The 26,643-nt window shown below is 43.5% G+C and overlaps 1 protein-coding gene across 8 annotated transcripts in view; it reads right to left on the bottom strand.

Annotated features, from left to right (window-relative positions):
* Positions 1–26,643, bottom strand: part of Veph1 (ventricular zone expressed PH domain containing 1) — a 222,698-nt gene that overhangs the window by 95,301 nt on the left and 100,754 nt on the right. For all 8 annotated transcript variants that reach the window (XR_007110145.1, XM_047563393.1, XM_047563390.1 and 5 more), the window contains one exon: positions 23,068–23,288. Coding sequence is in view for 7 of the 8 variants with exons in the window: in XM_047563393.1 (XP_047419349.1) it covers positions 23,068–23,288 (221 nt within the window). In the remaining variant the exon portion in view is untranslated. The remainder of the gene's footprint in view (positions 1–23,067; positions 23,289–26,643) is intronic.

Below are 26,643 nucleotides of genomic sequence, written 5' to 3' on the forward strand. Positions count from 1 at the left end.
ATAAAATGAGAGAAGAAGGGGGAGGGGAGAGGAACCTGAAGGGAGCAAATAAGAAAAGCAGGAAGGCAGTTGTAAAGTGGGAGGAGCGACCTCCGGCTGGGTGCTGCTGAAGAGGGCTGGCCAAGGACTCTCCTACACACACTGCCTGCTGTGGTCAAGCGGAGACTGTGGCGCCCAGAGGCTGGGAACAAGGGTGGTACTGAGGAGTGGCTGAGGCAACAGGGTTGAGAAGAACTTTCTGCCACAGGCCCTCAATCCACAGGGGCCTGACCAGGGCTTTGCAGAGTGGGGAGATAGGACAAATTTTGATAACAATAGGTTAGAAGGTCAGGAAATTTCGGCTAAAAGGATTGGGCTCATAATCAGCATTTCCAGCTCCTTCACGTCTTCCTTTTAAATATAATATAAAAATAGAGGAGAGGAGAATTTCTTCAGAAAACAAAGGACTTCTTAAGAGCTAAACAAACATGCAGCACAGAACTGGACGTGAACGGGAATGTGCTGCTGAGCCCCTGCCCTGCGGGTGTTTGCTTGCAGGGTGGAGGGCCAGAGGGTGGAGCTCATGCAGGGGGTTGTTATTTCTTTTCTATTTGTCACTTTTAACTCCAGAAGTAATTTTACAGAAATCGTTGCCAGCATTCTATAATCCCCTAAATATTAACTTGGCCTTAACTCAACACACCACATTACAAGAGGCTCAGATGATTTCCAGTCTGAACAGTTTTTAGTCTCTCTTGCCAAAGTAAAGTTTTTAAAAGTACCTCTAGGGATGCCCAGGGGGCGACCTAATTACCTCCCTCTTGTGTGAGCTGGACTGCCCTAAGAAACAAATTGGCCCTTGGGCAGCTTGCTGCTCTCACTAAGCAGGGAGATGAGACTATAAAGCTGGCAGAGGGGGAGAGATTGGCAGCCTCTCTTCCTGGCTCCTTAAATCAAAGAAAAATAATATTAGTTAATGTTTGACGATCTTGGCTTATGATCCATGTCCAGGATGTGCATTCCTGCAGAGCTGAGCTTGTTAGAGGTAGGAAGACACAACGGACCGAATCCACTCTGCAGGCCTGAATTCTTAGGATGTTATTTTCCTTGCTCTTCAGCAGTTTCTTGGGTCATCAGTCATCCTCAGAGTGACAGATGATCCCCTGGCTCCCTGGTCCTATCACCTGTTGTGGGATTGCAATGTGCTGCTGGAACAGTCACGCTGGACATGCAGGGGAGGGACGATCTAAGTCCAGGTCCCTGCTGCTCCACTCTTCCCCTGACCTGCTCAGTGGCAGGGGCCCAGTTACACAGGGAGCAGAATGGGGTCATGCCAACAGCAGGACTTCACTGAAAAGAAGTGTCTGCACAGTTTATTTCATTTGCATAGATTTTCCAAAGGGATTTCAAAACTCGTGGGAAGATAAACTGATCATGGCCATAGAGGGCCATGTTTCTTGCTTATTAGTGAGGTGGCAAATCTCTTTATGACTCTGAGTCTCACTTCTTGTCATATATAAAGGGATTAATGATTGCACATCACTGGATTGCTGAAACCATTATACAAGATAGTGGATTTGACAGTGTAGCCCATATAGAATGGGTGTGAAAAAGTCAAGCGATAAAGCCCTGGGTGACTGCTGCCTGCTGTGGACATTTGACATGCAGGTGGCTCTAACCTGGGAGAGAAACTTTTTCTGCCTGGGGCCAGGATAGGCCACAAAGTCCCTCCTCCAACTGTAGTACCCAGGAGCATGGTGCTGAAGGAGAGGGGACCTCCAGGTGTGGGACAAGAAGCAGGGACACAGAAATGGTTGCCTTAAAGGATCTCTGTACTTGAACTATGAGTCTGAGCACCTGCAGACATGGACAGAGGCTTTCCTGAAATTAGAAGCATTGAGCTTCAATGCAAGGAAGTCATCCCTCGAATGCAGAGGCTCAGTCACGTGCTTACTCTTCAGTTGTTGAACCAACATGGGAGAGAATGGGACATGAGGAAAAAGTGCAAAGCCACGCCCTTGCTGCTGCGAGTGGGTGGCTGGGCTGGCCCACCAGACCCGCTGCGGCCTCATGGAAACACAGAATCTGGGCTCCACCCCCCTGGTGTCCAGTGGCTCAGTCAAGCTTGAGAAGTACCAACTCAGACAAGGGAAGACCAGGATCTGAAGTGCACTAGGACAGAGGCAAGGCCCTCCACCAGGCAAGGCTGCGAAGCATTGCAGGAACATGGAAGAGAGGCGACTTGAAGCAATTGGGCATGATTTGGAGTTGGAGGGCTTCAGGACTTCTATAAATCCCAAGGAAAAGGGACCTTTTCGATTTTGCTACCAAGAGATGCACCCAAGGCCTTAGCAGGCTCACCCAAATCTTAACCAAGATCCCCGAGTTGAGAATGGGCATTCAGGTGAGAGGCGGCCCTTACGGAAGGCTGTCCCATTCTAACAAACTGCCCTCTGCATGTGGCAGGAGCTGCAAAAGCACTTTGTAAACTATGAAGACATGGGTGGTGATGTCACCTCACACCTGGAGTCAGGGGTGGGAACCGCACGGGCAGCGTGTGCTCCTTTGTCCAGGGCCCCTCTCTCCAGCACCAGGGAACTGCCAGGCACGGGGCTGGCAGTGTGGGGCCAGCAGTTAGGACACCACGGGTCTCCACGTGGGACACGGGAGGAGCAGGGGAATGGCCACTTCCCTTTTAGTCACTCCCCCTCGCCGTGCTTGCCTCCAATACCACCCTACACCACTTTCAGGAGCTAGAAGTAGGAACCCAGATGGGGGATGTAAGTTATCCAAACACACCAGGGCCTGAGCTGGGAAGGAACCCACGGAGACCCTGGGATCCCATTCCCAGTCCACCCGGGGTTCAGCATGTACTGTAGAAAAGGCTAGCTCGCTGTTGACATAAGAAGCCACCTTTGCTTTTTTTTTTTTTTAAATATTGAAGAATATTAGGAACTCTGTTGCCTCCAACCCATCGCGCACGACTGAGATGGAGTGTGTTCCTCACCCTTCAGTGTGTTCCTCACCCTTCATTAATCACACCTCTTTCCTTTAGGTCTTAAGGGAAAGTTTGGGGAGCAAAATGTTAGATAGTGGGGTATTCTCGGATTTGCCCAGGTTAAGCTGCCTGGGGGATCTAATGCCTGTGGTAAACAACTATTTTTTAAATTTTCATATTTTGAAGACCAATATTTTTGTAAAAACCAGTAAAAATAAATACCAGAGACTTGCAATGACTAGAACAAGATATGCCGTGTGCACTGGTCTTGCACTTGGATATTGTGGTGACATCATTCTATAAGAGTTCTAAGCTCTTACTCTCTTATCTCCGATTTCTGTGATAAGGTAGTTGCAGCCTGGGAAGACACTGTTTTCCGAAGGGCACTGGGCGGTGGGTAGCTCTGGCCTAAGTACACTCATTTATTTAATGCCCACCTGGAACACAGTACTAATACCCATGAGGGTTTTCTGTGCACAGGAATGTTCTAAATCCACTACCCTAGAATTCCCCTCATCTTCAGTGTTGCTTTCTAAGGTTTAAGTTACCTGCAATATAAAACGTAGAATTCCAGAAACAAACCATCCCTAAGAATTAAATGGAACACCATTCTGAGCAGCATGAGGCAATTGTGCACTATCCTGCTCCAATGGACACAGGACAGGAATCACCCCTTTGTCCAGCATATCCATGTTGTATATACTACTCACCTGCTTATTACTTAGTAGCTGTTCATCAGACCAATCATTTTGGGATCCCAGCTTTTGTGTTTAAATTAACCCTGTTTTTACCGAATAATGGTCCCTAAGCACAAAGAGTCCATTTTGATTCACCATAAAGGACTTCCTTTACAAGGAAAAGTAAAGTATAATATTCTGAGAGGGGGAGAGAGAGAGAGACCACATTCATATAACTTTTGTTACAGTATACTGTTAATAATTGTTCTATCTTATTGTTAATTGTCTACTATGCCTAATTTATCAATTAAAGTTTATCACAGATATATATATATAATATATATACAGATATATATATATATATATATATTATATATATATATATATATAATGAAAAAATATAGTTTAAGCACTCTCTGGGGTTTTAGGCCTGCACTGGGGGTCTTGGAACATACCTATTGCAGACAAGGGGGTCTATTGTATACTTCTCACACAATTGAAGGTGGGCCTATCACTGTTCCATTCACAGGCACAGAGTTGTGGAGCAACTGCCTGAGGGTCACTAGTCAAGCCAGCGTGGAAAGCAGGGCCCACCTCCAGAGCTCCCACACATCGATTCTCAGTAGGCGTTGCTCTCAGCCTGCACCTTAATCTACCTCAGAAATGAGCAGCGCGTATTATGGGACTGGTAACAGGATTCCTGCACCCTAATATGTCTGAGCAACACCTTGTTGGAATTAGACACCAGAGCCCAGTCCATACATGGTCACTGAGTCACCTTCACGTTGATTGGAAAACGAATTTTGGCACCTTCTTTTAAATCAGACTGAAAGGATGTTAAAAACTTAGAAAATGTCATCCATATGGCAACTATGACAGGTGGCAAAAAGAAAATGGAGCATTTATGGAACAAAAAAAAACAAATAGTAAGGTTGTCAGGGTCCAGTGAGGCTGGGCCTAGAGCTGTCACCATCCCATGAGGCTGGATAGGACCAGTCCCTTGGTCTTCCCCCGCGAGCACTCAGCCTCCTCCTCCTGTCTTGTTTGAAGTGGAAGCCAGGCCAGAGGAGCTCCACAAAGCCTGTTTCCTGTTCTGTATGCCCAGAGCCTTGGCCACCGCTGCGCTCCAGGCAAGGGCCCGCACCCGCTGGGGAAGCCGTGTGGCCCCGCGCTCTGCAGGCCGCCCCCACCTCCCAGCCTGCAGGCTGCCCCTCGCCTCTGGGCTCCCTGGGCTCCACCCTCTCTGAAGCCGATGATGATGTCTCCCACCCACAGGGTCCTGATCAAGGAGTTCCTGAAATACCTCTGAAGACCTCCTATCACCTGAATCTTGGTAAGAAGGACAACAGTGGAACGTAAGTGGCACCGTGTGTCAGACCTAACCTCTCCAGGAAGAAGTGTGTACCAAGCGGGTCCACCCTTCCCCGTGCACGGGCACTGACAGCAGCCTCCTGCTGCCACAGAGGCCGCCGAGACTCTCTTTTTATACAAGTGACTCCCTGTCTAGATTGAGGGGATGTATCTTTTCTTATGAAAGCTCTGGTTTCCTTCTGACAAGTTACCTTGTTGGGATGAAATTACATTTGATTTTTCCTAAGAGGGGGCAGAGCTGACCAGAGCATGGCATGATGATCCTGACCCACCTGCACATTCCCTGAGCCAACGGTCCCCCTCACACCCCCAACGTCCTCTTGCCTAAAAGAGTGGCAGTTCTTATAAGTACTTTAGAGACTGCATTTCCTCTGAAGACCAGCTCTGCAAGTTGAAGGAGAGTAGAAGAGCGCAAGATACCCAGTGCTGGGGTGGGGGTGGGGGGTTGCAGGCCATGGAGAGGCAGGAATAGGGGCGGGAGACTTCAGGGCAAGTGGTACCAACTGGAGCCGGGGAGAGTCGCAGCCTCCCATGGGAAGGGAAGGGCAAAGAGGGCCTTCTAGAAGGTAATGGAAAAGGTTGGCAGGGTCCTGCTTTAGGTAGGAATAGGCAAAGGTCACTTGAGTGTACACGAAGCTCTGTGAACACTAACTCTCATCCATGTGAAAATTTGAGATCCAGTGGACCAGGATCCAGGAGGAAATGAAAGGAGTCTGTACCTGGGGATTTAGTCATTGATTCTCCAGAAACTACCACGGGCATAGAGGGCAGAGAACATGGCTGTGCTTGCCTTTCTGCTAGGTTGCTTCGCTTTGCTTTAGTTCAAGCCTCTATAACCCTGAAGGGCACTGAAGGGCCACCACTGGGAGGGTAAGGACAGCATGGGCAAAGTCTCTTCCACAGGCTCTGCCTTGGGGTAGAAGCTGTTTTAAGGCTCAGTGAACCTAAAGCAACATTCTTTGCAAAGCTCTAGACAAGTTGGTCCACTGTTCTCTTTAAAGAAATTTTTTTTTTAGATGTTGACAGACCTTTATTTCATTCACTTATTTATATGTGGTGCTGAGAACCAACCCAGTGCCTCACACAGGCTAGGCAAGTGCTCTCCCACTGAGTCACAACCCCAGTCCCTGGTCTCTGTTCTCTTGATTTCTGTCCTGGACTCTGCTTAGCTACCACTCTCCAGCTGGGTTTGGGTCTTGGGACTGTGTCAAGACAGGGCTGGGTTCTGATGTGATTCCTGGGATGTCAAGATGGAAACTCTGGAATGATGGGTTGCAAAGGATCTCACAGACTTATTTTAAAGAGGGTTTTTACAGCTACATAGTAGGGTCACACATCGAATCAAATCCCTGCTCTCCATGTGACCCATTTTTGATGTTCATTGCATGCAACTTGGGATGGACCAAAACTGTGGAGCCCTCCAGGAGGACAGTTCCTGAGGTCAGTCTCATGTGCACATAGTCTCCTTGTTCCATTTCCTTTCTTTCTCCCCCACATCCTGTTTTTCCTCCTGCCTTCCCTCTGTCAACTGGTACCATTGTACTAAAATCAGTTTTATGTCTGCCATATTGGTTTTGACTCTAAATTTTTCTTGCATTCTTTTTTATTTTCAGTCATGGTTCTTAGAAACAAAGAACAAACCCCAAATCCTACCACCACTACCTTCCTTACTACTAAAACAGCGGAAGATCTACTACTTACCTAACCCTGCACAAGGTCTGCCACCAACCTAACCCAGCATAAGGTCTACCACCAACCTAACCCAGAGTAAGGTTTGTGTCCTCGTTTTCTTATAAGGAGATTCTTTTCTCCTCTCTGTCTTTGTTGGCTTTGTCTAGGGCCTGAAAAACTAGATCTGAGGGAATTGTCACTCCCTGACCAGGACTGGGCTTGGGTGCTATCTTCAGGGATCTTTCTCCTTTCATCTTGATTGCAGACTTGAATTTTGATAGTGAAACTTTTTCCTTATATTTACTTAGCTCCTAAATTCTTCTTTCCTTATCATCCTCCCCTCTCCTTATCTTTTCTGGATTTACCTCCCTAACTCTGCTTTCTTTCCACAATTTCAATCACTCAAAGTGTGCATCCCCTTGGGGCCTGGACTTGGCCTCCTCCTGAGACACCGGTGGCCCTTCTGAGGGCACCTAATCAGAGCAGCATCCCTGGCCCACATGCATTTGGCAAAGGTGTCTTCTAGTGAATGGTCACTTGACTGAGTGACCACCAGTCACGCCATTGCCAGGAGCTGACTTTCTTCTTCCCCAGCTCCCAGGGGTCCTGGTAGCCAAACAGTCCAGTGGTTAAGGATAGCTAAGGGCTGCCCAGAAGTCTAGATAGGGCTCGCCTGGCTTCTAAAGGAGCCAATCTCCTCCCGTTCCAGCACCCTCTCCTTATTGCTGTTGTACCCCTTTTATTTCTCCTGAATTAATTTCAAAATCTAAATGCTTTCCTTGACTACCCTGTCCTCTAGCCTCTGTTGGTTTTTATTTAGATATGCACACTCTCTTATAACAGGAACAGGGAAGGGCACGTGCTCTCACCTGCTGCAGCTTATAAAACTTGCCCCGTTTGTTCATTTATTCAGAATCCTGTGGCACAAGGAAGCCCCCTTGCTTCACTTTCAGTCTCCCTGGGATGCTGACTGTTTTTCTTTTGAGGGTCTTGTAGTTTTGGCCTGGAGTCCACAGTCTGGCCCGCTGAGCTGTGTGGCAGATTTGTAAATCAGATGGTCTCTGTTTCGAATGGTATCATCTTTAATTTTCTTTCTGGCTCTCTTCCTTATTCATTTTCCCTTTCATTGTAAGGCTTGGATTGTGCTGCACGCTCGAGACAAAAGCTTAGACCTTTCTGCTTTGGGGGCACAGATTAAAATGACGGGCGTTACGTGGTCACAATGAAGGCCTTTCAGGGAAGAGATGTTGGGACAGAAGCCTTAGCAACCATCCCAGAGAGGATGAGCAGTTGACACAAAAGGCCGGCGGTCCCCACGGTGTTTCCAGGTTCCCACAGAATAATTACAATCCATCCCAAGGAGATCGAGGGCGAGGTTGCAGGGGAAGTCCTCTGAGTGCAGAGGCTGAGGTGACCATGGTGGTGTGCCTTTTCATCTCTTCTCATTTAGTGTTGCTCTTTCTTTATTTTCCCCCTCCAAAAAATAGCAAAGGAAGGAGAACTTAAACGCCATCTCGTACGTGCAGATTCGAATGTTGATAGGGAAACACTCTCTTTTTATCTACTTGGCTCCTAAATTCTTCTTTCCATGAGAAAATTGCTTGTTGCTGAGTGAATTGGGGAAACTTCTGAAGGACGAGGTTCCCTGATGCTGGCCTGGTGCCACATCGTCCTCCAACACATGTCCACACACACGACCTAAGAGAGGGTGGCCCATCCAGAGCCTTGCGTTTGTGAGGGCGACAGAGGACAGATGGCCAGTGGCCGGAACTCGAGCCCAAGCCTTCCCTTCTGACGTGTGCCGCCGCGGCGGGGAGGAGGCAGGAGCCACGGGCTGGGCACAGGACACGATGCCCGCACCCGCTGCCCAGACGCGGAGCCACGTTCAGCCACCGCGCAGGGGCTCTGTGGTCGTCACACACTCTCGGACGCTGCCATGCTTGGGTCGTTACCAGCTATGTCTGGGTCTGTGGAAAAGCCATTTTTCAATGGTGTGGGTCTACACAGCAGTAGATCTCAACTAGGGACGGCTTTTCTCCTATAGGACACTTGGCAATGTCACCACTGAGAGGGGACTGCTGCTACCAGCATCTAGGAGGCTACGATACAGAGGGCAGCCCCCACCAAGGACTATCTAACCCGAGGATGGACAGCAGGAAATGGAGACACCCTGGCACATGGGCATCTACGCGTGGAACCAGGTGGTGACAAATTCATACATGCTGCATCCAAACTCTGCTGTTGAGAGAGAGGGACAGGGCAGCTCGTCTTCTCCTGGCAAATGGCGACTACTGACGCTGTGGCCCGTGTCGGTCAGATGACATGCTGTGTTCGGCAGGCCCGTAGGCCTCCCAGACGGGCTGCCCCATTGTCTTTGGTCTGCGTCACTCACGCTGGGACCTCTGATCGTCTTCTGCCTGCATCACTCACGCTGGGACCTCTGATCGTCTTCTGCCTGCATCACTCACGCTGGGACCTCTGATCGTCTTCTGTCTGCGTCACTCACGCAGCGACCTCTGGGGTTTCCTCCTCTCTCCTCCCCTGCCCTCCGCCACCTTCCGTGGTGATCAGTCCTCACAGTGCGGTGCTCTCTCACTCCGGTGACCTGCCTGACTTCTGAGCTCCCCAGCACCGCCTCTGCCCCGGTGACCCCCGTGGCCTGCGGAGGCTGCAGCCACAGCACCCTCGCATCTGCCTCGCCAGCCTGCCGCTGCAGCCAGATCCACCCTGTGCCCCCCGGGTGAGCTCTCCTCAGCCCCTGGGTCTTGGGTGAAGAAGCGGCTATTGAACGTGTGCTGTCTGAGGACCGTGCCAGGGGCTGTCAGCACTCTGGACTAGAATCCTTCCAAGCCTCCACGCGGCCTGGAGAGCGCGCGCCCGGCTTCTAACACAGCACATAAGCTGTGATGATCTGCTCCGGCCTCCCTGTCAGCTCGTTCTCCCACCCAACCCTGATGACCCCGAGGAACTTGCTTCAGTCACATGGAAACACATTATTTTTCCTTAGTCTGGGTCACATATGTCACCTTTGTATTTTTTCCATGTTTCTTGTTATATTTATTATAATTATACATAATGGTGGGATTCCTTGTTACACAGTCATACATGCATTTGAAATAACAATGTAACTTGGCCAATATTGTTTACCCATATTTCCCTGGTCCTCCCCTCCTCCTTCCCCCGGTTCCTTTCCTCTACTCTACAGATCGTCCTTTGATTTTCATGAGACACTCCCCCCATCATTTTGGGGGGCCTGGGGAGTACCGGGATTGAACTCAGGGATGCTCAACCACTGAGCCACACCCCCAGCCCTATTTTGTATTTTATTTAGAGACAGGGTCTCACTGAGTTGCTTAGCACCTTGCTTTTTGCTGTTTTGCTTTGGCTTTGAACTTGCGATCCTCCTGCCTCAGCCTCCCAAGCTGCTAGGATTACAGGCATGTGCCACGTCATCCGCTTGTATTTCTTCTTGAGAAGTGTCCATTTAGTTCATTTGTCCACTTATTAATTGTGCTATTTGGTTTTCTGGTGGTAAGTTTTTTTGAGTTCTTTTTATATTCTGGATATTCATTCTGTGTCAGAAGAGCAGCTCATGAAGATTTTCTCCCGTTTTGTAGATTCTCTCTTCACATTCCTAATTGTTTCCTTTACTGTGCAGATTTTTAACTTGAAGTCACATGATTTGTTACCTCTTGGCATTTTTTCCTAAGCTTTGTAGGTCCTATTGAGAAGGTTATTCCCTGTGCCTGTATGCTGGAATGTTGACCCAGTGTTGGACTTGATTTTTGTGCAGGGTGAGAGATAAGGGTCTAGTCTCATTCTTCTACATATGGATAACCAGTTTTCCCAGCACCATTTGTTAAAGAGACTATATTTTCTCCAAAGTGTGCTTGGAAACTTTGTCAAAGATCAGATGACTGTCTCTGTGTGGGTTTGTCTCTGTGTCTTCTATTCTGTACCATTGGTCTATGTGTCTGTTTTTATGACAGCACCATGCAGTTTTAGTTACTATAGCTTTGTAGTATAATTTGGAGTCAGATATTGTGAGGCCGACAGCAATGGTTTTTTGGCCTAGAATTATTTTGGTTATTCTGGGTCTTTTATTCTTCCAAGTGAATTTTAGGACTGTTTTTCTCTAGTTTTGTGAAGAATGTCATCAGTAATTTTGATGAAGATTGTATTGATTGTGTATATTGATTTTAGTAGTATGGCCATTTTAACTATTAATTCTGCCTGTCCATGAACATGGGAGACCTTTCCATCTTCTTTTGTTTTTTTCTAATTTCTTTCTTCAGAGTTCTTAGTTTTCATTGCAGCGGTCTTTTACCTCCATGGTTAGATATATTTCTAAGTATTTTATTTTATATTACATTTTATGAGGATATTGTGCATGAGATTTTTTTCCTGACTTTTTTCCTCTGAAGATTCTTTATTAGTGTATAGGGAAGCTATTGATTATTGTATGTTGATTTCATAACCTTACTTTGTTGAATTTGCTTATTAGCTTTAGCAGTCTTCTGGTGGATCTTTTTGGATCTTCTAAATATAGGACCATGTCATCTGAGAACAGTGATAATTTGACTCCTTTCTTTCCCATTTTTATTATATTTCCTTCTCTTGCTTAACTGATATGGATAGAAATCTAGTACTATATTGAATAGAAGTGGTGAGAGAGGACATCCTTGTCTTGTTCCTTACTTTAAAGGAAATGCTTGCAGTTTTTTCCCATTTGTTTTGATGTTGTCTTTGGGTTTGTTGTATATAGCCTTTATGATGTTGAGTTAGGTTCCTTGCATCCCTAGTTTATTAAGTTTTTTTTTTTTTTTTTTTTTTGGTTGTGAATGGGTACTGAGTTTTGTTGAAGGTTTTATCTGCATTTATAGAGATGATTTGTGATTTTTGTCCTTAATTCTATTTATGTGGTGATTTGTCTTTATTGATTTGCATATGTTAAACAATCCTTAAACCTGGGATAAAATCAACTTTGTCATGACTTACACTCTTCTTAATATGTGATTGAATATGATTTACTGTTATTTTATTAAGGATTTTTGCATCTGAGTTCATCAGGGATATTGGTATGTTGTTTCTTCCTTTGATGTGTCCTTGGTATCAAGGTGATACTGGCTTCATAGAATGTATTCAGGAGTGTTTCATCCCTTCCTACTTCATGGAATAATTTGAGAAGTATTGGCATAAATTCTCCTTTAAATGTCTGGTGAGCTCAGCTGAGAATCCATCTAGATTTGGGCTTTCCTTTGTTGGACATACTTTCTCTTACTGTCTCCATCTCATTGCTAGTTATGGATCTGTTTAGGTTTTCTATGTCCTCTTTAATCAACATTAGCAGGTCACATGTGTCTAGAAATATATCCATTTCTTCTAGGTTTTCTAATTTATTGGAGTATAAGTTTTCAAAATAGTCCCTAATGAGCCTCTGGATTTCTGTGATGTCTTTCTCTGGTGATTTGTCCTTTTTTGTATCTAATTTTTCCTTTTACTGGTTTTGTAATTGGTTTGTTTTTGTTTTTCAAGGGTATTGAGATATTTCATTAAGTTATTTATTTGGGATATTTCTGATTTTATTATGTAGCCACTTACAGTTATTGAACTTTCCTCTTAGAACTGACTTCCTATTGTCCCAGAGGTGCTGGCATATTGTATCACTCTTCTCATTTTATTCTATTAATTTTTAATTTCTTACCTGATTTCTCCTATCAACCATTCATCATTCAAAAGTGTATCATTCACTCTCCATTTGTTTATGATTTCTAATTTTGTTCTATTATGATCAGATAAGATGCACATAATTATATGTTTATTATATCCTTTTTGTATTTGCTAAAAATTTCTTTCAGACCTAAAATACATTCTATTTTGGAGAAGTTTTCATGAACAGGTGAGAAGAAAATGAATTCATCTGTCATTAAATGAAATATTTCATAGATGTCTATTAAGTCCATTTGCTTTATAATTTTTTAGTTTTTAAGAATCTTCACTGAGTTTATGTCTGAATGATCTGTCTGTTGATGAGAGAGGTATAATTAGATCATCCAGCATTATGTACTGAGGTCTATCTGAACCTTTAATTCAAGTAGTGTATATTTTATGTAATTAGGTGCAACAACATTTGGGGCATGAATATTTACTATTGTTATATTTTCTTGTTGGATTGCTCCCTTTACCAGTATAAAGTGATCTTCTTTGTCTCTTATGATTATTATTTTTTTAAATTTATTTTTATTGTAAACAAATGGGATACATGTTGTTTCTGTTTGTACATGGAGTAAAGGCATACCACTTGTGTAATCATACATTGACATAGGGTAATGGTGTTTGATTCATTCTGTTATATTTTCCTTCCCCCCCACCCCTCCCACCTCTCTTTTCCCTCTATACAGTCCCTCCTTCCTCCATTCTTGCCCCCCTCCTACCCCCCCATTATGTGTCATCATTCACTTATCAGCAAGATCATTCGTCCTTTGGTTTTTTGAGATTGGTTTATCTCACTTAACATGATATTCTTCAATTTCATCCATTTGCCTGCAAATGCCATAATTTTAGTATTCTTCATGGCTGAGTAATATTCCATTATATATATATATATATATATATATATATATATATATATATATATCACAGTTTCTTTATCCATTCATCCATTAAAGGGCATCTAGGTTGGTTCCACAATCTGGCTATTGTGAATTGAGCAGCTATGAACATTGATGTGGCTGTATCTCTGTAGTATGCTGATTTTAAGTCCTTTGGGTATAGGCTGAGGAGTGGGATAGCTGGCTCAAATGGTGGTTCCATTCCAAGCTTTCTGAGGAATCTCCACAATGCTTTCCAGAGTGGCTGCACTAATTTGCAACCCCACCAGCAATGTATGAGTGTATCTTTTCCCCCACATCCTTGCCAACACCTATTGTGCTTGTATTCTTGATAATCGCCATTCTAATTGGGGTGAGATGGAATCTTAGTGTAGTTTTGATTTGCATTTCTCTCATTACTAGAGATGTTGAACATTTTTTCATATGTCTGTTGATTGCTTGTAGATCTTCTTCTGTGAAGTGTCTGTTCATTTCCTTAGCCCATTTGTTGATTGGATTATTTGTATTCTTGGTGTAAAGATTTTTGAGTTCTTTATATATTCTGGAAATTAGTGCTCTATCTGAAATATGAGTGTCAAAGATATTCTCCCACTCTGTAGGTTCTCTCTTCGCATTGCTGGTAGTTTCCTTCGCTGAGAGAAAGCTTTTTAGTTTGACTCTATCCCAGTTATTGATTCTTGCTTTTATTTCTTGTGCTATGGAAGTCCTGTTAAGGAAGTCTGATCCTAAGCCGACATGTTGAAGATTTGGACCTACTTTTTCTTCTATAAGATGAAGAGTCTCTGGTCTGATTCTGAGGTCCTTGATCCATTTTGAGTTGATTTTTGTGCAGGGTGAGAGATAGGGGTTTAGTTTTATTCTGTTGCATATGGATTTCCAGTTTTCCCAGCACCATTTGTTAAAGAGACTATCTTTTCTCCATTGCATATTTTTGGCACCTTTGTCTAGTATGAGAAAATTGTATTTATTTGGGTTTGTGTCTAGTGTCCTCTATTTTTTTTTTGTTTTTGTTTTTAGTGTCCTCTATTTTGTACCATTGATCTACCTGTCTATTTTTGTGCCAATACCATGCCGTTTTTTATACGACTGCTTTGTAGTATAGTTGAAGTTCTGGTATGGCGATACCCCCTGTTTCACTCTTCCTGCTAAGGATTGCTTTAGCTATTCTGGGTTTCTTATTCTTCCAGATGAATTTCATGATTGCTTGCTCTATTTCTGTAAGGTACATCATTGGGATTTTAATTGGAATTGCATTGAATCTGTATAGCACTTTTGGTAGTATGGCCATTTTGACAATATTAATTCTGCCTATCCAAGAACATGGGAGATCTTTCCATCTTCTAAGGTCTTCCTCAATTTCTTTCTTCAATATTTTGTAGTTTTCATTGTAGAGATCTTTTACCTCTTTGGTTAGATTGATTCCCAAGTATTTTATTTATTTATTTTTTTGAGACTATTGCAAATGGAGTTGTTTTCCTCATTTCCCTTTCAGATGTTTCATCACTTGTGTATAAAACTGCTTCAGATTTATGTGTGCTGATTTTATAGCCTGCTATTTTGCTGAATTCTTGATGAGATCTAGAAGTTTTCTGGAGGAGTTTTTTGGATCCTCTAAATATAGAATCATGTCATCAGCAAATAGGGACAGATTAAATTCCTGTTTTCCTATTTGCATCCCTTTAATTTCTTTAGTCTGTCTAATTGCTCTGGCTAGTATTTCAAGAACAATGTTGAATAGAAGTGGTTAAAGAGGACATCCCTGTCTTGTTCCCATTTTTAAAGGGAATGATTTCAGTTTTCTCCATTAAGAATGATGTTGGCCATGGGCTTAGCATAAATAGCCTTTACAATGTTCAGGTATGTTCCTACTAACCCTATTTTTTCTAGTGTTTTGAGCATGAAGGGGTGTTGTATTTTGTCGAACACTTTTTCTGCATCAATTGAAATAACCATATGATTCTTTTCCTTAAGTCTATTGACACGATGGATTATGTTTATTGATTTACGGATGTTAAACCATCCTTGCATTCCAGGGATGAACCCCACTTGATTGTGCTGCACGATTTTCTTAATATGTTTTTGGATACAGTTTGCCAATATTTTGTTAAGGATCTTTGCATCTATATTCATCAATGATATTGGTCTAAAATTTTCTTTCCTTGATGTGTCTTTTCCTGGTTTGGGTATGAGGGTGATATTAGCTTCATAGAATGAGTTTGGTAGGGTACCCTCCTTTTCTATTTCCTGGAATAGTTTGAGAAGTATTGGAATGAGTTCTTCTTTGAAGGTCTTGTAGAACTCAGCTGAGAATCCATTTGGTCCTGGGCTTTTCTTGGATGGTAGATTTTTAATGGCTTCTTCTATTTCATTGCTTGATATTGATCTGTTTAAATTGTGTATGTCCTCCTGGTTCAGTTTGGGAGGAGCATATGTCTCTAGAAACTTGTCAATGTCTTCAGTAGTTTCTATTTTGTTGGAATACAGATTTTCAAAGTAGCTTCTCATTATGTTATGTATCTCAGTGGTATCTGTCGTGATATTTCCTTTTTCATCATGAATTTTAGTAATTTGAGTTTTCTCTCTCCTTCTCTTTGTTAGTGTGGATAAGGGTTTGTCTATTTTGTTTACTTTCTCAAAGAACCAACTTTTTGTTTTGTGAATTTTTTGAATTGTTTCTATTGTTTCAATTTCATTGATTTCAGTTCTGATTTTAATGATTTCCTGTCTTCTACTACTTTTGTTGTTATTCTGTTCTTCTTTTTCTAGGGCTTTGAGCTGTAATGTTAGGTCATTTAGTTGTTGACTTTTCTGGAATGCGCTCCATGCAATGAATTTTCCTCTTAGTACCACTTTCATAGTGTCCCAGAGATTTGGTATGTTGTATTGTCATTCTCAATGACCTCTAAGAACTTTTTTATCTCCTCCCTGATGTTTTCTGTTATCCATGTTTCATTCAGTAGCATATTATTTAGTCTCCAGATGTTAGAGTAATTTCTATTTTTTATTTTGTCATTAATTTCTACTCTCATTCCATTATGATCTGTTAGAACACAAGGCAGTATCTCTATTTTTTTGCATTTCCTAAGGGCTGCTTTGTGGCATAACATATGGTCTATTTTTGAGAAGGTTCCATGTGCTGCTGTGAAGAAAGTGAATTTGCTTGTTGATGGATGGAATATTCTATGTATGTCTATTAAGTCTAGGTTATTGATTGTGTTATTGAGTTCTGTGGTTTCTTTGTTTGGTTTTTGTTTGGAAGATCTATCCAGTGGTTACAGCGGTGCATTAAAGTCACCCAGAATTATTGTGTTGTGGTCTATTTGATTCCTGAAATTGAGAAGGATTTGTTTGATGCACTGTTGTCTGGGGCATAAATATTTACTATTGTTATGTCTTCCTGATTTATGGTTCCCTTAAGCAGTATGAAATGTCCTTCTTTATCCCTTCTGACTAACTTTGGCTTGATGTCCACTTTATCTGATATAAGGATGGAAACCCCCACTTTTTTACTGAGTCATGTGCATGGTAGGTTTTTTCCCATCCTTTTACCTTTAGTTTGTGGATGTCTTTTTCTAAGAGATAAGTCTCTTGCAGGCAGTATATTGTTGGGTCTTTCTTTTTAATCCATTCTGCCAGTCTATGTCTCTTGATCAATGAGTTTAGGCCATTAACATTCAGGGTTATTATTGAGATATGATTTGTATTCCCTGTCATTTGGGCTTACTTTTGGTTTTTCATTTGGCTTGGTTTCTCCTTTGAGTGGTTTTTCTCTAAGGTAGTTCCTCCCTTTGCTGACCTACATTGTTGTTTTTCATTTCCTCCTCCTGGAATATTTTCTTGAGAACATTCTGTAGTGAAGGCTTTCTATTTGTAAATTCTTTTAACTTTTGTTTATCATGGAAGGATTTTATTTCATCTTCAAATCTCAAGGTTAGTTTTGATGGGTATAGGATTCTTGGTTGGCAACCATGTTCTTTCAGAGCTTGAAATATGTTGTTCCAGGCCCTTCTAGCTTTTAAAGTCTGGGTTGAGAAGTCGGCTGCTATCCATATTTGTTTCCCCCTTTATGTAATCTGATGTTTTTCTCTTGTGGCCTTCAAAATCCTATCTTTATTTTGAATGTTAGGTATTTTCATTATAATGTGCCTTGGTGTGAATCTGTTGTGATTTTGTGCATTTGGTGTTCTGTAAGCCTCTTGTATTTGATTTTCCATTTCATTCTTCAGGTTTGGGAAATTTTCTGATATTATTTCATTGAATAGGTTGTTCATTCCTTTGGTTTGTATCTCTGTGCCTTCCGTAATCCCAATAATTCTTAAATTTGGTCTTTTCATGTTGTCCCATAGTTCTTGGAGATTCTGTTCATGATTTCTTACCATCTTCTCTGTTTGGGCAACTTTATTTTCAAGATTAAATATTTTGTCTTCATTGTCTGAGGTTCTGTCTTCTAAGTGGTCTAGTCTCTTGGTGATGGTTTCCATTGAGATTTTTATTTGGTTTATTGTTTCCCTCATTTCAAGGATTTCCATTTGGGTTTTTTGTTTGTTTGTTTTTTGTTTGTTTTTTTTTTTAGAGTCTCTATCTCTTTGTTGAAATGATCTTTTGCTTCCTGCAGTTGCTCTTTCAACTGCTTATTGGTATTATCATTCATTGCCTGCATTTGCTCTCTTATCTCATCCTTTGCTTCGCGAATCATCTTAATCATGTATAATCTGAAGCCCTTTTCTGACATTTCTTCTACCATAGTGTCATTGGATTCTATTAATATAGAATCTAGATTTGTTTGGATCATTTGTTTTTTCATGTTGTTCATATATCTTCCCCTCTAGCAGTGTAGATCTGGGGTATTGCAGATTCCCCCCTATAGGCTTATAGTGGCCCTATGGGTTTCCAAAACCTTTTCTTTAAGGGGAGATCAATATTAGCAGTGCCCAATCCAGACAGTATGCAATCCTAGACCAAATAGTCCCTATGAGGACATTAACAATATTGTCATAATAAACAGAATGATTTAAATTATTATCTTCAGTATAACAAACAGATTTGCAATAAGGTCTGCAGTTTCTAATGGAGGACAAAGAGGATGCAGAGGGATTTAAGATGTAGCTGTTAATGGGATAAGAAAAGAATATACAGAAGTTCTAGATAATAGAATGGGTGAGAGTGTAATCAAAAGAAATTGGATGTTAGCATGCAAAAAGGGAGAAAGAGACTCTGAGGGAACAGGTAAACAAAAGGAAAAGAGAGCAAAAAAAAACTAAAGAAATAAAAACTTAAAATTGTTCAATAAGGAGAAAAAAGAATATCTGCACTATAACAGTCACACAGTATTCAAACCTTCCAGTCCTCAGTAGCCTGATGCATGAGAGGTACCTGACAATGAGCTTCAAGTCTCCTGCAGGCGTCTCAGGATGGGATTTGCCCCACCTAAAGATAGGAGCTGCAGTTTCCAGGATTATCCAAGATGGCCGCTCTGGCTTCCAAATTTGCTGGCAAATGGGGAGCTGCAGCTTGGGGTGTGGATGTGGTTGGCTGGAGGTCCTGGAGTCGGGGTGTGGTTGGTCAGGCAGGGGTCCTGGAGGTCTGGTGTGTTTGGTGTGGTTGTGGGATCCTGGAGGCTGGGAGGAATCAGTTGGTCTGGGGTCCCGGTGATAGGGCGCAGTCAGTTGGTCTGTGGGTCCTGGTGGCAGGGAGCAGTCAGTCGATGTGAGGGCCCTGGAGGCAGGGAGTGATCGGTCGGGCTGAGGGATCCTGGAGACGGGCTCAGTCAGTCTGGCCAGGGGTCCTACGGGGCCTAGCTGTTGTCTCAAAATGGTGGCAGCCACGTGTAACCAAACCTACAGGTACTGTTACAGTGAACTTCCAGGTAACAGCAGGCAGCTGGTGCTCCATTGGCGGTCAGCGATCAGTTTGCCGACTGTTGTTGGATGATCGGGAGGTGAACCTTGGACGGTGGGTGATGGATAGGTGAAAGGCAGGCAATGGACCTGCCAGAGGCAGGTAAATGGTGGATGATAGGCACCTGACAGTGAGCAGTCTGCACTCAAAAAAGGTGTCAATATGCTGGCAGACTGCCGACGATCACAGTAGACAAATGGGGTAAACAGCAGGGGATCGATAAGCAGCAAAAACTGCCTCATCAAGAAGTAGATATCCTCTGCTTGAAAACGGAGTTACAGAGTGACAAGGAACACAGAGCTTCCTCTAGTCCGCCATCTTGGATCTCCCCTCTTATGATTATTTTTTATTTGAAATCTGCTTTGTCAGATGTGAGAGTAGCTACTCCTGCTTTTTTTCAGGCTCTGTTTGCATGGTATATAAATTTCCATCCTTTCATTTTCAGCCTGTGACTGTCTTTGCCTATAAGGTGAGTCTCTTGCAAACAACATACACTTGGATGTTGTTTTTTTAGTCCATTCTTCTAGCCTACATTTTTTAATTGGAGAAAGTAGTTAGTAGTCATGAATTCTTAAGTTTCTGCTTATCTTGGAAGGGTTTTATTCCCTCTTTGATTCAGTACAGCAAGAACAAAAAATAAAAAAGGAAAAACAATTCTTAAAGAATTGCCTCCACTGAGGTGGTCACAGCTGTCAAGGAGGCTGGATGGTTATGGCCTTTTTTGTTTCTTCTTGGGTTATGCACCCCTTAGAGAGAGTGAAGGCAGGGGGGTATTATACCCTTTCTTTTTGTTTTGTTCACCTAACTGCCAACTGGAATGACCTAAGATTGAAACTGCCTGAAATAGCTCTCAGTTTCCCTCTCACCAGTATAAGGTAGGATGGAATGGGAAGTACTGTAGATAGGAATTTTGTCTGTACAGACCAGATGAATGCAATCCCAGGTGGGGCTGCTGCAGAATTCTACATGTGGAGTTCCAGCAGCTGGGATTTACATTTAATCAGTTCTTAGGGACTTTGTTGGAAGATATATGCTCTGGAGAGATTAGATCAACACCCCCGAGGGCTGGGCAGATGCTGATCTCTGCTGATAGTCTGAATCTCAGATGACTCTTGAAAATTCTTATCATAGGACCAGGGAGCCAACCCTCCATAGGTCTCCCATACTCCACTGCCCATAAGTACGACCTTCTCAGGCTCAGTCCCTGAGTGCAATCATGGCTTCCTATTCAGTTTCTTGACCCTCTTCAGTTGGTCACTTGAGCCACCAGACCCAAGGAGAAAGCAAGTCACAGTCCTTTCTGTATCTATGACTAGAATTCCGCTAGGTACAAGAGCAGTGTCTGTTTTGCTCACATTCTGCTGGGTACACCCTAGGTTCTTGCCATGACAGTACTGCAATATTTGCTACGATGTCCCAGGCTCCAACAACAGCAAGCTGCAGCATGGTTTCCTTAAGATAGTTCTCATTTGGGCTCTAATGCCAGTTGAGAAACACAGAGCCTTTTCAAACACTAGTTTGCTGTGCAACCTCTGGATCAATTATGTTCAAGCTGGTTTTTCTGTTCTACAGGTTTTTCCATGCCAAATTTGTCTGTTGTGTTTCTCTGTATTCTCCCTCTCCTCTGCAATGAACTGGAACTGCTACTACTGTCTCATCTGGCTTGGCTCCAATGTATTCTTTATTGTTCTTTGTTCAATGAACTCAAATTTCTGAGTGTCTGAGAGACTCTGACTGTCCAATATTGAATTTCAGTGAATTCTCTTTTTCATCACCTTCCTGAGAAGCAGTACTCCTACTGCTTGAATTTTGAGCCAAACTACTCAAATGCAACCCACCATCTTGAATCCATCTCCACTGATGCTTTTGGATGATGAGGGAAGTGGGAGACCCCAGAACTCTGTGTTTCTTGAGAACTGGTGACTTTGACTGCTGGAGAACCAGGGAGGAGCACCAGAGTCCAAGTTGCCTTCCTCCCACTTCTACTCAGTTTCCTTGAAGTCCTTGTATTTTTGCGTGGGCTATGTTCTCTACTTGTAGTGCCTTTTCTTCCCCTTTCTAGGGAATTCTCATTCATCCTACACAACTTAACCTAGCGCCTAAAAAAATGCCTGGCACCTGGAAGATACTCAATAAATAGGAAATGAACTTAAATTTCACCTTTTTATTTTATTTTATTTTTTGTGAAACATACTCTTATTTCCCATCTGCTGGTCAGTAAACACATCTCTCTGGCTCCACACCCTGCTGTATGCACTTCTACCCAAATCCTGTGCCTTTTGTGAGCCCCTGGAGGGCAGAAATGACATCTTGTGTCACTTGGGACCTCCAGACTCTGTTCCTTGTGGCCATAAAATGCAAGTAAATGTGCACTATTTTGTCAAAATGCTTCTTCTGGTTTTGAAATTCTTATTTCATGCTAGAAATGCTTTATTCATTATTCCAGAACCTCACAGATTGGAAGCTAGTCCCAGAGGGACCTTTCCTCTCCTCCAGAAATGAATTACCTTTCGTTGCACAGCATCTGAAGTGTGAAATTGGACATTTGAGTCCCTCCTCCATCAGTTAGTCATTGTGTAACATTGAGAAGATGATTACCCAACCCTGAGTCTTGTTTCTTCCTCTATAAAACAGGAATTATGAGATCTGCCCTTCTTACCTTGTAAGGTGGTCATGAGCTCAAATGAAATAGCATATTTGTTATTTTCAAATATTTCTTCAAAGTTCAGCATAACAGTATAAAACTCCTTCCTCCTCTGTACAAGGTCTTCCTTATTTTTTTCAAAGGCAATCTTCTTGAAAGGGTTGGTTCTGGGCATCATATTAACTCTCAGTCTTAAACACGAGGCATCCTGTCTCCAGCCCAGCCATATCACTAGCTGTGCACTCACCACCATCATCAATAATTTTGTTTTGGGCAGCACCCCTGGTCACTTTCCTGTCCTTCCCTCATTTGATCTGATTCCTGTCCCCTCATTTGATCTGATTCCTGTCTCCTTCTTCCTGAGATTTTCTCTGCATGAGGCCAAAGTGAGCTTCCTGAAATGAATTCTGATCACATCTTGCCAGGCACGAAATCTCACAATAACTGCTTATTTGCCTACATGATAAAATGCAAGTTCCTTGGGAAGGAAGGTCCAGCCCCCCATCCTCTGGCCCCTGCCTACCTCTTCATCAGCATCTCCAAATACTGCTCTTTTTGTAGCATATACCTTGGTGGTACAAAAATGATTCCTGTTTCCAGAAAGTTCCATGCTTTCCCACATGCTGCCCCAAAGGCATCCTAGTACAATCTGATTCTTTCAAGACTCAGTTCAAAATTTTACCTCTCTGGAGACCTTCCCCGAGCTCAGCTTCCACCCTCTTCCTTCCATGAGGAAGTTGACATTGCCATCCAGTGCTCCCACATTTTTTGAACCCATCTCAGTTAGCACCACCTCGCACTGCTCTCTAGTTGCAGCCTATAGTTATTTAAATCTTCATCTCCTTTACCAGAGAGTGAGCACGGTGGGTACACGCAACAAGTTCCCTTTCTTTATGTATGTCTCTTTTCTGTACAAAGTGGGTTATTATGGAACACTTGTTGAATAAACACGTGAGAGCTACATGATAGTATTACTTGTAGTACATTCTTATTCCTTTCCTGTATTTCAAAAGCCTCTTAAAATTTTTTGGTTGTTATATTTGGTTTCCAAGGATAGAAAAAACCTTGTCAGTGCCCTAATCTACTCAGAAGAGACTGCTGAGTTGTGGGTTTGGTTTCCTTGGAAGTCACAGAACTCCAAAAGAAAGTGGCTTCCTCTGAGCTCCCCCTCAGATGTTCCCGGCAGCCCCTGAGACAGGCGCTCAGGAGCCCACTCACCTGCCACTCTCCACCGTGGCGTTTTCTAGCTGTTGGGAAAGGAGGCTGGCAATGGTGGCGAAGCTGTTGCTCATGCGGAAGATGTCTCTGCTCCGAGGGCCCAGGATGCTGGAGAAGGCCTCAGCGATGCTCCTGATCTCCAGCAGGAGGACGTGGTGGAAGGAGTGCTCCGTGCTGGTCAGCTGGCTCGCCAGGTACGGCAGGCAGCTCCTGGCTCTCTCCTGCCAGAGCAACGAGGAGGGAAGCTTACCATTTTAAAAAGAAAATCAGAATCTCATGGGCAGCAGCTGACAATTCTATAGAAAGCTAAATAAATTCCATTCACAGTTCCTCTGAATCAGTTTCTTAGAGATTTTACCTTTTTTTCCCCCTGATTTCCAGGAAAAATTCTTTTTTTAAAAAATAAAACTTTCCCCCAGTTGTTCTTTTCTCAAAAAACATGCCCGTATTCTTATTAGCCTCCCTCACCAGGGCAAAACCTCTCAACCCTATTGATGGTCTGACCCCCACCCCCCACCTACCCTTCCGAGCTCTGACTGGTCATCCACCTGCATGGTGGAGGCACTGTCTCAAGGTCAGCCTTGACCCCGGCCCTCTCATCTGCCCACGTGTCAGGGGTTGGCCGCACACCACTGGGGGGCAAGGTCTGCTTCTTCCCACACCGTGTTCTCATGCATCGGTTTATATAAGCCTCTTTCAGCTTCCTAGAGTTCTTAGATGCTTGATCGGATGAGTAACTCCCACGAGTCACGAAATAAGTGCCTTCCAAGAAATGAAGGCAATTTTGATAATGCAGACATTCGTGAAAGCAAGGCAAACAAAAACACCGATCGGGAGTCACATCTCCACCTGCTTAAGCTCATCAGTCAATGCAATCTGATCCCACATGACGAGGGATTAGCCAAAATAATTCAAAATTATCAAAAAGATTATTTGAAATGTAGACTTGGGCTTAACAGAGATAATGATATGACATTAGTAAGTAAATAAAAGAATGGCTTATTTTATTTTTAATTTCTCTTTTAAAATCTATTTTGAAAATTCATGTTAGTGAATCAGAACTTATATAACTATGAATAAATATATTTTTGAGGTTGAGACTCAAAATCCTTCTAACGGATGGGTGCACAGGTCTAAACCACTCTTCCATTTGGAATTTCTTTTCACCCTTCGATCTTGCATTCAAAGTTTTAATTTCCTTCAGGGCACACGGCCTGTCCTGCCCCATCCCTGAAGCTGTCCCTAGTGTCGCCTGGTGTCTGAGTTCTCCCTGCACAACCTTGTTTAGGGACTGACCGCTTTCCATCATGGGTCTCCTCGTGCTGTATCCATAGCCAGGTGCTGTGTGCCTGTGACGGGCCTCTGCTGGACACTGGTGAGAAGGGGAGCAAGCAGTCCTTGTCCTCCTTTCACCTGTAACTCGGGGCTGCTGTGCCCGTCCAGCCTCCTAAAGAGGCTGCTTCTCGCTCCGCAGTCCTCAGCCTGGCACAGAAGTGGGCCCAGAGAGTCTACCCCAGGGTGTGTCTGCCTCAGGTCACTGATTTAAGCAAGACTTGTGTGCCAAAATGTGACTTTACAAAGAAGTAAGCAGTTGCAAAGGAATTCTGTGCTTTCCAAGAAATATTTACTGGGGGACACATTGATGCAGTGATTTAGTTGATTTTCAAAGACTTCATGTGCAATCGCACGGGTGCATCGCTCTTGAGGAAGTGGGATACATCTGCCAATCAATCTTTTTAAAATTATTTAGGGCACAATACTCTGTATTGGTGCTGGGCAGTTAGCTAACAGAAATCTGTTTACTAGAGGACAACAGTGCTAGATAACTGAAAAATAAAGGCCATTGGAATGAGCGCCTGGTCTATTAGGAACTGTTAGGAACCGTGTGAGCTCACACAGTGGTCAGGCTGCAGGGTGACCTTTCACTGCTCCTGGGACTGATAGATTTTTGCAAGACACTTTTTGCATACCATGTGAAGTCACACTGTGCAATGCATCCTGGGGACGTTTTCTATTTCCCATCTAAATGTAGAAGTGGGATATGGGGGTCTCAATCATGGGTCGGGCCCATTCTAGAAGTTAAGGAAACAGCACTGAAGAATAAGGACAAGAAGTCCACTGTCAGAATGAAGTAGACAGACAAAGAGCCAAACACGGAGGTGAAATGCATAGTGTGCGGGTGGAGAAATGTGCCTCAAAGAAAAACCAAACTGGAGGGGACACGTGGGGAGTTAGTGTTAACCAGTGTCATCAGGCACACCTAGAGCGGCGACATCGAGCCCGGCAAGGTTTGAGGATCGAAGCCCAACATTTTCTGTAAGTTTGCAAAACAATCTCAATAAATACCATCCTGCTCATACCAAGAGGTAGGAGGATGCCGAGACTGGGACACAGGAGGAGTGACATTTTATTTGCTATTTGTCCTCCTGAAAACGTAATTTCACATTTTGGGTAACCTCTTCAGCTTTGGAATCAGATTCTTCTTTAGTATTTTTAACAGCCATTCCATGATCCTTTGGAAAAATGTCCCTTCAATTTCAGTGAGAGTCCTTCTCACTATAAAATCAGTGGGTCCTCCTCAAGGTGAGGGTGGCTGCATATTTGCTGAAGTAAACATAATTCTGAATGATCCTCTGGCAGCCCAACTGGGCTGAAGGGGAAATTAATCACACTGCAGGAACCGGAGAAATTATAACTGCTCTGGAACAAGCAGATGTAGGCGAGCCAACCTCACGTTGTCTCTTCTGAAAGCTTGGAGCACAGCCACGTCACTCACAGGGGCAACGGATGTGGTCTTGGATTGGAAAGTGTGACCTCAGGTCAGGAAGGGGCTTGCGAGACTCTGATTCCTTTCTCACCCCAAGGCTGTGGTGTCTGGGGCCAGAGGCTGCATCTTCTGCCTTCAGTTGTCCCCGGTGGGCAGGGTGAGCCGCACCTCATGCCTTCGCAGTGGGCAGACCCTCTCCTTGCTGACGTCATTCCTTGCTGTTAAATAGTAAGACCCACAGAGAGCAGTTCCTCCGAGGGCCGAGCTCCTTCTCCAGGCCTTTAAGGTGCCTGCTCCTGAGTCCCCTACGAGGCACCAAGATCACTGCCATTTTACCTGCGGGAAGCAGGCTCAGATAGAAGGTTCGCTTGCAGGTCTCTGTCTGTCGCCGAAGCTGCACCCTGGCTAGACTGCCACCTGCCCTTCTCACAAACCCAAGTCCACCAGGCACAAATCCGTGCACTCCTGCGCGCTGTCTCCTTCATCGCCCAGTTCTGCAGTCCTTTTCATTTCATTGTGTGAGGTTTACTTACACAAGCATCGTAAACCTCTGGAAACACAAATAGGTCAGCAGTTTTTAAGCCTTTTGGTTTCAGGACCCATTTACCTTCTTGAAACTTCTCAAAGGCTACAAAAGAGTTATCTGGGTTATATCCATGGACACTTGCCACACTTGAAATTACAGTTGAAAAATTGAAGGAATTATCAGACAAGAAACTTGGTATGTTAAACACATGACATATTTTCATGAAAAATAACATTTTCCAAAAATGAAATAGTAGAGCAGCGATATTCCTGCCTGTGCTGAG

This window comes from Sciurus carolinensis, chromosome 9 (assembly GCF_902686445.1).
Source record: "Sciurus carolinensis chromosome 9, mSciCar1.2, whole genome shotgun sequence".
NCBI classification, from domain to species: Eukaryota; Metazoa; Chordata; class Mammalia; order Rodentia; family Sciuridae; genus Sciurus; species Sciurus carolinensis.